Below are 11,898 nucleotides of genomic sequence, written 5' to 3'. Positions count from 1 at the left end.
AACTATTACAATCGTCCTTACCGTAAGGTAAGGAGACCCAAGACTAGAACAACAATTATTACCTAAAGTGTCGGACCTAACCAGTGACCTGTACAATGAAAGTATAACCTCTTTAGACTTGTATTCAATATTTTTATAGATACAACCTAAAATCCTATTTGCCCGACCACTAGCAACAGCACGCTGCTTGGATGGCTTTAGAGACTGATTGACTATTACATCAAGATCCCTTTCCTTCATAACACTAAGGTTATTCCCATCCAAATTATACTTATAATTCAAATTATGATAACCCACATGCATTATCTTGCATTTATTATAATTAAAACCCATGAGCCATTTATTTGCCCAACTCACTAAATGACTTAAATCCTTTTGTAAATCAGAATCATCCTCTTCACAGCTAGCAACACCCAAGACCTTAATATCATCTGCAAACTTAAGTAATTTATTAACTATCCATTCATCTATGTCCTTGATGTAAATCAAAAAGAGCAAAGGTCCTAAGACTGAGCCCTGAGGTACCCCACTTGTGAAATTAATCCAGTTTGACTGAACTCCATTTGTAACAACCCTCTGCTTTTTTCTATCCAATTTGCTAACTTTCCCACCCACACCTACCAAATAACTAAAACTATTCCAGGCCTTTATAGTTACTTAATCTAAATGTTTATGAAAAACTTGTACTTATTTGAATTTTATTTTCACTCATTTAAACTTGTATTTTACATAGTTTCACTTTTATGCTCAACTCAAATACCATAATTAAAATTTAACTTAAAAAATCTGAATTTATTGTACTAAGGTGTTTTTTTTTTTTTTTTAAATAGATAACAATTAAAATTCCCAAGAAGAATTCTTAATTGCTGCTTATCACAGAAGTAGTTTCCAGATAAATATTGGGCCACATGTTTTTGTTACAATAAGTAATGGTCAAGAAAATGTTAAACAATTTTCATTGTTTCTTGTTGAGAATTGTTATCAAGCTATAGTAGAAAATAAAAAAAAGACGTTAAAAAAATTACTAATTTTTTAAATTTTTTACTTGTTTAACATCCTTTTTCAATTTTTAAATATATTAATTATGTTTTTAATAATTCCTTTATTTTTCAATTTTTGAATATATTAATGTTTTTCTTAATGCCTTTTTTTTTCAATTTGATAATATTAAAATGTATACTTTGAAATGGTTATTAGTGTTCAGTATACAGAAATTTGAGACCTAAAATTGTATATCATTGGAAGTATTTTTGTCTATGTACTACGTTTAACTAATAAAAGCTTTTTTTGCAAATTTTATAGCTTTGATTTTAGAAACAAACAAAATAATTAACATATTTTCTACAGTTTCAATTATTTTAAGATTTATAATGGCTGATGGTACTGAGTTTACAATATAAATAGCAGAAAATAGTGTAATTAAAAAATAAATAGTAGTTGTATCAGTGGTTCAAATGACATACTAAAGTGTGTAGCTCCTTCTGAACAATAACTCTTAAACATTGTATGATGTAATTTTCAGTGGAACAAAGAATGAAAGAACATGTGTGATTGTAAAACTAAGACATTAATATATTTACTAGAGAAACAATAAACCTTCCTCTTTCACAACATATTGTTCTTTTCTAATCCTTGAATTTGTGTCTCACTAACATTGTACTTCATTACACTTGTGGTTTTATGATTGTTGGTTACAGGGTTCCCAGTACTATAGAAGTAGCAGAAGTTGCAAAGTACCGTTAATAATGTGATTAATCCTATTAATTGCTACTGGGGTTCTCTTTGTAATTTACATAAAAACATGAGTTATTTCCCCCAATTTTTTGGTCGTTTCTTTATACAGTGTTGTAACAAGAAACGTAACCCAATATAATGTAATATGTAGATCCCCACTGATAGCAAAGAATATAAAATAAGTTGATGATTTGAGGGTTAAGTTGCATATGGTGTGATAAAGTTTCACAGAATAAAAAAAATTTAATAGTCTGTTCAGGAATGTATGCTACTCATAATTTCATTTACATTTGTTCAGAACCATAAAAGTGATGCCCAATAATGCCATTCATTGATATTTTGCTGTAATTTGCTATATAACTATCATTTAATAAAAACGTAAGGTTAGGCTTAATCAATATTCATATAAAATGTTAACCTACAAATAAATGTGTACAGGACAAGTCTTTTCAAATTTGTCACAAACAATTTACAGAATATATATATGTTACAAAAAGAGGGGTACTAAGTAATATTGGTAAAACTAAGTCTCTGAATCCTGCAGTACAAACAATTTTTTTTCTTTAATTTTGTATAAAACGTACAATAGAGCCTTAACATGGTTATTGTTTTGAAGCAAATTCTGTTACAAATTTGACAGTTTAAAAAAATTCAAGGGTAAGTTATGAGGAACATTATTATTCAATATATTCTAGTAGCTTTACATTTTTATATAAAAAAATAAATTCAATTGTAAATTTCGAGAGAGAGAAACTAAGCGATATGTTTAAACTTTTTATAGTTCATATTTTTGTTACTTTTTTCTTTGAGTACTTTCAAACACATTTACTGAACATTTTACCTACAATTGTATAATATCAAGCCTATCCTTTTCGGTACATCATAAGATATAATGCTAAAGTGCCTGAGTATCATATGTGATGCACAGCTACATTTATTCGATATGCAGCTGATGCTCATGAATGTGGCAGTATGAACTGGTTGTTTTGCTACAGTGTACAAGACTAGAAGAGATTCATATGAGCATCATGTGATGCTCAAAGCGCATGTGAATGTTGATAGGTTAGTGAAGTTACATTCACTCAAGAGAGAATGTAAACTTAGGATAAATACAACAAATTTCTTCATTAATTCATTATATTTTCATTAACTAGAAGGATATGTTTCACTCATACCTACTTCAGTAAGTAGTCAAATAAGCATATCCATAAAAACCATCAAATAACCTACAACAGGAAAAGGGGTTAAAAAAACAAAAAACATTCTTGAATGCAATATTAATGCTGGCATGTTACCAACTAGTTATTTAAAACTATGTATCTACTCGCAGATATTAAGAAAAATTCAGCTTTGAAATGGCACCCAAAATATTAATTGATCATGAAATAAGACTGTTGTGTAACTAGTATATGTAATTATTTTCAGGAAGAGCTAGTTACAACAATAGAGGTAAAATTACAAGTCTTTAATAGCAGACATACAGGTAATACATGGGTTTTTATTGTGAAATATCCTTAAACATTTTGAAATATTTAGTAGCAAAACCTTGCTATTGTTATTAATAACAATGAGGATTAAACTTTTCAAACATAACTGTTCCACAGAAATAAAAGATATGGCATGCTGCTGTAATTTTTTTTTATATAACTTGTAAGTCATGGAAACATAAGCTGAAAATACATTTTGTCAATTTATGCAATATTCTATAAATTTCAAACATCTAGTCAAATTACTTTCTATGCCATGAATCTCAATTATACTTATAAGTTGAAAAACAAACAAACAATGAATCTAGGAACAAAAACTTTTATGTTAAAGAGATTAGGTAAGATATTCTGTTGATCAAACATACATGAAAGCTAGTTTCTAATAATGCTTTGAATATACAAATTTGGAATATTAGGAAAAATGCTAAAATGTGCATCACATTGGAAAACATTTTCTGTAAAATGTTATTTATATTATAAATTCCCTGATAAATACGCACACGGTCATTTGAAGTTTTTAACAAATACAATAAGTTTCATTAACAGATAAGTTGAAATTGTAATAATAAAATGTACAGATTCTTAAAAAATTCAACATTTTGAACTGAAACAAAAACATGTATTAGTTATTGATTAAATTAGTATAAATATAACATTGGAACAACTGCTATCACATATAACAAATTTAGATGTCATGCAGCAGGACAAAGCAAACTACCTTTGATTGCACAAAAGAAGAAACTTGTAACTTCTGTTAAACACATTTAGTTGCTATGTTGCATTGGTTTTAATTAGCGTTTTTTTTTCTGTCAAACATACGTCAAGTATGAACATGTACACCAAAATATATGTTCTTATTTTTCACATTTGTTTCACAACCAATAAGTATTAATTTACATATTCCTCAAACAAAATGTCATGTTTACCTTTCTAGAACTCAAACCCTGAAAAAATTACCACTATGACTAATATGATAATAGTTTAGAAAATCAAACTAATTTGCTATCTCACTATAATTTAATGAAATGCAAACAACATAACTAGTATTTGTACAAATAGATAATTCTGGTTTAAGTTCAGTCATTCAGATTAAAGAAAATTATTTAAAGGTTAGATGCTAAATCTTAGATTTAGATAATTATAGAAGTGTATCACTCAAAAACATCACCAGGGTTTAAAAATAAATGGGACACTGTGGTGAGACTGAACTGTTAATATTTTTTTTGCCTGTTATTAATACAAGAGGGAATTATCAACAGCCGCAGCTGTAATTAGATGTCAAATTGGTCAAGAGATGGAACTATGAGCTGCTGTGCCCCAACTAAAAAGAAATCCACTTCAAAACGAAATTATTTGTCTAAGTGCATGTATAAAAAAGTGTTTTATTGCAGAGCTACATAATAGTCCTATTATACTATGGGAACTGAAACCCAATGCTATAAAAACAGTTTTTGTTTTTCATCTAATAATTCAGAAATCTTAGCTTTCTGGCCAATGGTACAATTAACAATGTAGTTTATTGTAGTTATAAATTTATTCTGAAATTTTAAAATTACAAAAAGAAAAATTGTGTTCAGCCTCTTTATGATGAAAAGTGAATGCAAATTACATAATCATAGCGTATATCAAGGTTTTCAATAAGTAGAATGTAGTTATGCTGCTATTTGGTATCTAATTATTCACATTAACATACAGCACTGAATTAACTTTTAAGTATTCCATAACAAAACAAAGTTTAAAAAAGGAAAATATAATATGAAAAGCTTGTTATTATTAAATTAACACACTAAAAGAGCAATTGTTTAACATTGCTATTTTCTTAGCCATGATCTAAAAGGATAAGATTTTCTAAAGTTCACACTATCCCATGTGAAATGCACACTAAAACTCTTCAGGTCAAATTTTATATTACAAATAAATTGAGAGTAATTTTATAACAACAATAAATATTTAAAGTAGTAATTGAAATGTTCACCTATGACGTTTGATGAAGTTATGAGCATTGAATGGAAAATACATTGGAGGTTTTAATGTTCTTTAATTATAATTGGCACAATCTTACCTTGTTAAAAAACCACAATAACACTTCTAACCTACTTCAAGTCACTAATTTTTAACCCATTTGAGGATGTGAGGTAATTCACTTCTTTATCCTATTTCCTACCAACTGATAAAAGGCATCATTTTGTTTCAGATATTTCTCCAAATTTCTATCATCGGATCATTCTCATATTCTGTATTAATGACAACTTAAAACATTCAACATAGACATTAAACTCTATTCATCATATTTTTCATATGCAACATTTTTGAGGACTCTAATTATCCTGAAAACATTAACTCATTTATCTAAGCCTTTTTCAGTACTCTGTGCTCCATATTTTACAAAGATAATTTTATTTACTGAAAACTAACGAAAACAGTGTCTGAAGGAAGCATATTTACTCACCTTATCACTATGTTCAATGATGCTAATTATCTGATGATGCTGTCTGTTGTTCTGTAGAAGTAATTTCTCTGATGACTTTATTAGTTCATAATAATGATGCTAATTATCTGCTGATTCTGTCTATTGTTTTGTAAAAGTATTTTATCTGACAATTCTATCTGATTTGTAGAAGTATTTTCTCTGATGACCTTACTCTGTTTAGTTCATAATTATATTAATTAGATTATTATTCCTTCTGATATTTTTAGAAAAGACCCCATCTGATAACTTTAATATTTACTAAGTTGTTAATCTTTAAGTTCATGCCACTCATATTGGTCACTTCTTTAGCAAATGTTAGTACTTTTACTTCTATAAGTCATTGAGTTACTATACCTTGGTTGACATGTAAACTCACAAAGAGTTAACTTGATACAACTGTATCATAGTCATCTTATATAAAGTCAATGACAAAAACACACACTGTATTTAACACAGTTTTTGTCAACAGTTTGAGACTATGGCTCAACATTGATTTATAACATTACTTGGTTATCTGTTTTTTTTTGTTTTATAAATTCATTGACCTTACTTGTTTCCTTGCCATACTTAATTCTAATAACTTTAGATACTGCACAATTTGATAGAATGTAACATGATTTCTCTCATTATTGGCTTTTGTGTAGCAGGATGAACAAAAACAGGAAAAAAAAATGCACTTATAAAGACAAACCTATGTACCGTATAATCATAACGTCAAATGCTTCACTACTTGCAATACATCTTATATAATAACAAGAAAAGCCTTCTTATATCAAAACTGATACATATATATAGATTAAACACAAGTATACACATACAATTTATACACTTTTCATGTTGCATTCTAACTATTCTATTCTAATGAGTTCATATTTACATTTCGTTTCACCAAACACAAAAGTGTAGGATACAAATGTGTACAATATAGTATACAACATCTGAGGTGACATGAAAAAGAGAAAAGATTCACTTTCATTTGTGTTATTCACTTGCTAATTGTTTTGGCTGGGTCAACTTGTTCTAATTATCTGCTGATAATCTACTATCTAGCAAAACCACAGCCAAGGGAACGGGCTTGGAAAACTCACTTGCTTGGTTATTCACTTGCTAATTGTTTTGGCTGGGTCAACTTGTACTATACTTTGTTGATTACATAATGCATCATTCTTTGCATTGCTGTAAAGAAAAATGGTGTTGAATTTCTCTGACCATAAAAACTGTTAAATGTCTTATGTTATTCAGTACAATACAGATTTCAATATTAAAACATTAAATAAACTACCACTGAGACGTAAATCAGTCTTATTTCATTAAAACATTTTCAACAATATCACATCTTTTATAAAAAAATAATTTAACAATTATTAATGTCTTTCTATTTTTTACAAATGTTTACATTATAACAGTTAGAGTTAAGACAAAGAAAATTCTGGAAAATACATGTTAATAAAGTTTTATAAATTTTCCTCAAATTACACCATAAATCATTTTGCATGCATTCACTGTTATTACCTTTCTATAAACATATCCAACAATAACTCTTAAAACTGTTTTATATTAAATTCACAGAAAGTGTTCAAAATAACAATATGCTATTTCGAGTCTTGAAAATTATGTAGCTTTATTTTTTGAGTTAAAAGTAAAACAAAACAAACATATGTTTGTGAGAAACTATGCAACTAAAATTACAGACAAAGATGACATCTAGGAAAATACTGACTGTACACTTACAGGTATCTTGTGAGGTCTTCTATATCTACCAACATGGAGTCCTGCTGCATGTGGAGATCATCTCTTTCTAAGAGCAACTGTACCAGTTCTTCATTTAAATCTGCAAGACATTTAAAAGAAATGATAATAAAAATATTATAATCAGTGTAAAAAAAAAGGAATTTTATTAGATATCTCAATATTGGCCCCACAGCGGTATGTCTGACACCAGGTTTTGATACCCTTGGTGGGTAGAGCACAGATAGTCCTTTGAGTAGCTTTGTGCTTAATAACAATCTCAATATTGTGTATATAACCACAAGTAAAATAATAAACTGAATATAAAAAAGCACAGCTGTTCCATCAAAGGTATAAAAACAACTGGTATCTGCAGTCGTCATTAAAAAAGATTTTTTAATACCATGTAAAAGGGTATTTATGTGAAGCTTCTTAAGTACCAATGCACCTATGAGTTATTTGTTTTTTACTATGGTTCCTGTGTATATAAGTGTGGTGCAGTTATTGTGATTTATTAGTCAATGAGAGGATATACAACTTGCTGTCTGTAGGTGTTAGGACTTGTCATAACTTACAATTTTTATGTGGGAAAAAAAGTTATTCTTCGATAATCAATTGAAAACAAGCTATACATGATCAAGGCTATTGATGGTATGAAGCAGGTTTATGTATCAAGCATAAATTGTGATCTTAAGAATAATAGAAAAAGGTTTAAACCTAACCACTGCTTAACAAAAAATTTAAAAAATGCCTTTACTGCAGTTACACTGGTTGTTACATTACTACTCATTGGGTGTTTCAAAAGAGGAAATTAATGAGATTAAACCACCTTGGAAACCTCTCTTACAATTAAAAGGCATATGTTATGTTACTATAATAGTGCAATGGCATGGCTGTTTTCATATCTATGTGACCGAAATGATAAATACATCATCTGTTGTGCTGAAATACAAGATCTCAATGCCAGAAGTGGTGATTGAGGATTATGAAATGTGGCGCCACCTATTAAAAGGCACCACAAACAAAAATCCATTGAAAATTTTACACTTTGGGTATTCAAGAATTGGACAATTAGAAAAATAATTATGGTATGTGCAACAACCATTTCTTTATAACAGAACACAATTTTAAATAAAAGTACTCTTCTCACAACAGGAACACCATTTTCACTAGAACTACATGCGAGGGTTTGATTATGTGTTTATTGATGTAATTTTTTAAATGTAGTACTAAAAAAAACTGGAGTTCTTAAAACAAACTATTATTTTATCATTACAGGGTAGCACTTTTAAGAAATAAAAACATTATGATTTATATCAGTAAAACTTATAAAAATTTTGAGCTCATTATGATGCCTATGACTAAAGAGTACAATCCAAACACTTTTCCTGTGCCATACTCCCCCCCCAAAGAAAAAACTATTTTTTAGAAAATGTTCACTTTTTTTTTACAATGAAGTATGACTACTATGGTTAGTAATTACTAGCACAAACAGTTGCCCATAGGGCAGTGTTTCTGCTAGTGTTACAAATAACAAAAAAACAAAAATTACTTTCTAACAAAGTATGTTTGTATATGTATATATAAACAAATATTCTAGTTTGATCTTACTACTGGTTATGTATAGACACTAGCTTTCATTATTTCTCTTTCCTTCACAAGTTTAGGATATTGTTACGTACTGGTTTGTTAAATCAGCAAGTGGTGAGTTATGGAAGTCTCAAAACCAACAAGCTTTGCACCACATGTATGGGAGGATTTTAAAAGTAGTCAGTTTTAGTATAGAGTTGTGGTTGATTTTTTTTTTTTTAACCCTATTCATAACTGTTTAGTGGAGAAATTCTCAGGAGCTAATTACAATTTCAAGTGTGTACTTTTGTCTCCACAACTATCCTGGCCAGTGATGAAGTATGGAAGTGATATTATACAAAATGGTATGGTGCAGAAGACTGGGTAAGCTACCTTTGTTGAACTTAGAGCTTGTCTCAAAATAATTCTGTTAAAAGATACTAAATGTTATCTTCATTTTTTGTCTTTGTGAACTTTTGTTTGGATAAATCAACACAATTCAAAAAGAATGTATAAGTATTTGTTTTGAGTTTTCTTCATTGTTGTAAGTATATTCTCTACCACTTTTGCAAACACTTTCTTTGTTCATTTTAATAAATACATAATTTTTGTGTGACTTACTCTATATCTTTGTTTTTCCTCATTTTGTCTAAATCCACTCCTACTTCTCAGTGGAAATGACATTTGAGTGGATCCCATAAATCTGATTTTGTTAAAAGCTATACCTCAATATAGTAACATTTTGGTTTGATGCTTCTTGCAAAACCCAAAACTCTATTTCTGTTTCATTTTCTAATTATTTTAAGTCAATATTTGCAACTTAGCACTGTTTAATCATGCTACTTTCTTTACTCTAACACCTTCAACACTAAACATAGAGAGAAACAGGAATATCCTAATAAATAATAAAAATAAATTTTTTTGACAAAACTATTTTTTAGAGACAAGTACTTGTTGAGGAAAAATAAAAAATGAGATCTAATCAACTGAGCATTTAGGGCAAAGATTCTTTACTCATCCAGGAACTTATTCTGGAGTTGTGATGGATGCTTCACCAACTGAAAATAAGGATCAGTGAAGGAAACTTGAATGGATCTTATGAGTAACCTGCTATCCATTTTGGTTATCAGGCAACATCTAAGCAGCTTGGACTGCTCAAACAATAGGAATCCTTTGTGGAGTCCATGACTGAGAAAAGAGATAGCCAGTCCCAGAAACATGAGAAACTGATGCTTCCAAAGCAACTATTGATGTATGCAATTTGACACCCTTACAAAATAATTATATAAACAAAGGACAGTAACAAGAATATTTTTGTGCAGCAACCACTGTATCCAACTTTAAATATATTATTCATCCAGTAGTTTTTACACATTCAAAGAGATTAAAAAAGTCCATAAAGATACTGGCACCCACATGAACTAAATGATTTAGCAAATAGAAACACATAGGTGGCACAACATCCAATTCAGTAATCTTCTAGGTGGAATTTACAAAACTCTAACCAAGCAAGGAAAATACTTTAGTGATTATACATCCAATTCTTTTGCTATAATCATTAAAAAAAACCAAGAACCAGAAATCACACATCACATTCACTGTCCCTTAACCTCACCAGTTTACTAGTCTATTTATTAGCATATGTTTATCCCATACCAAGATCCATTTCAAACATAGACAACTAGAACCTCACCTGTGCTTATCTTTTGGGGTTGAGTCTGACTAAATGATTAGCTGCACTCAGGAAACCAGACATTCACATTTGGATAGCCAACTAAATAAACTTAATACATACAGACTACAAATTAGTTTGACAATCATAAGGTTATAGCTACCCTGAACCCTGAGAGATCAACTCCATGGGAGAAATTTGGGACCAAAATCAATTCAATGTATCCATGGGTGAGATTTGAGACCAAAATGTGGGCAGAGGAAGGGGATGGGGAAAAAATATCCCACACAATAAATAAAAGTGGGGATAACTGCCAAGTGGTGACAAGGAATATAAAATTAACACAATGTCAAGTGAGGCCATACACAAGCTGATAAAAACATTTAATTGAGGACTTGATAGGCATAACAATGTGATGCAATCAGCAGAATATTTCCTCTCAGATGTATGACAAAATATTTGAAAAAATTTAATAATTCATGTGACTTCTCACTGAAGCACCAAATATATTGCTGGATATTGAGCATATCAGCATGTTTGGTCCCATCATACACATGATACACAGAGCAGTTTATTACCTCATTATCAAGGTCTCTCTTGGATCTTAACCAGACAATGATTTTTGAGATAAAATATGTCTAAGCAATGCTATTAGGCTCATTGATAAACAAGCTGTCATCTATTTATTTCAGAGCCCTCAATTATAAGATGTGTAATCATATTGTTGTCATCATTTTACAATTTCCACAAGTGTACACACACCCACACACATACAATGGCATCTTATAGCATAATTGTCTTAAACAAATGAAAATATGTGAATTTGTCCATTTTTATTAAGTGTTTTACCAAATGCAAATAAGTTTACTGAGAAATTTCTTTACACATTATATAGGCAAAACAATTGCTCTGTGCATCTAAACCATTAGAATATCACATTAAACTTCAGAATATTCATACTGAATATCCATGTTATAAGAAAATAATTATTGTTCAGTACACAAAGAAACAGACCTAAGTCTCATTTCTAGGGTCATTGGTACACATGTAAATGTAATGTGCTGAAGAAAATTGAGATTGGAAAAAAGTTCTTAAATTGCTATATCTTGTTTACTCTTGTGCTTGAGTTTAGATCATAAGCTGTGAGATTTGTGATGTTTTAAAGGTGAGACCTAAAGCCCACTACTTTTGTTACCTGTACATCAGACCTTAGATATTTTTACATATTTAATTAAATT

The 11,898-nt window shown here is 29.6% G+C and overlaps 2 protein-coding genes across 3 annotated transcripts in view; one reads left to right on the top strand and one right to left on the bottom strand.

Annotated features, from left to right (window-relative positions):
* The window catches only part of LOC106469656 (retinal dehydrogenase 2-like), a 21,139-nt gene extending 20,087 nt beyond the window's left edge, over nt 1-1,052 (top strand). For both annotated transcript variants that reach the window (XM_013930157.2, XM_022398234.1), the window contains exon 12: nt 831-1,052. In XM_013930157.2, coding sequence (XP_013785611.1) covers nt 831-863 — 33 coding nt within the window. In that variant the 3' untranslated portion in view covers nt 864-1,052. The remainder of the gene's footprint in view (nt 1-830) is intronic.
* A 2,126-nt stretch (nt 1,053-3,178) lies between these two features.
* The window catches only part of LOC106469657 (general transcriptional corepressor trfA-like), an 87,081-nt gene continuing 78,361 nt past the window's right edge, over nt 3,179-11,898 (bottom strand). Inside the window, exons 7-8 of the mRNA XM_013930158.2 lie at nt 7,423-7,522; nt 3,179-6,867 (exon numbers count right to left, since the gene is read on the bottom strand). Coding sequence (XP_013785612.1) covers nt 6,792-6,867; nt 7,423-7,522 — 176 coding nt within the window. The 3' untranslated portion in view covers nt 3,179-6,791. The remainder of the gene's footprint in view (nt 6,868-7,422; nt 7,523-11,898) is intronic.

This window comes from Limulus polyphemus, unplaced genomic scaffold, assembly GCF_000517525.1.
Source record: "Limulus polyphemus unplaced genomic scaffold, Limulus_polyphemus-2.1.2 Scaffold3595, whole genome shotgun sequence".
NCBI lineage: Eukaryota > Metazoa > Arthropoda > Merostomata > Xiphosura > Limulidae > Limulus > Limulus polyphemus.
Note: the sequence above shows the minus strand (reverse complement) of the source record. Positions and strands in the feature narration are given on the sequence as shown.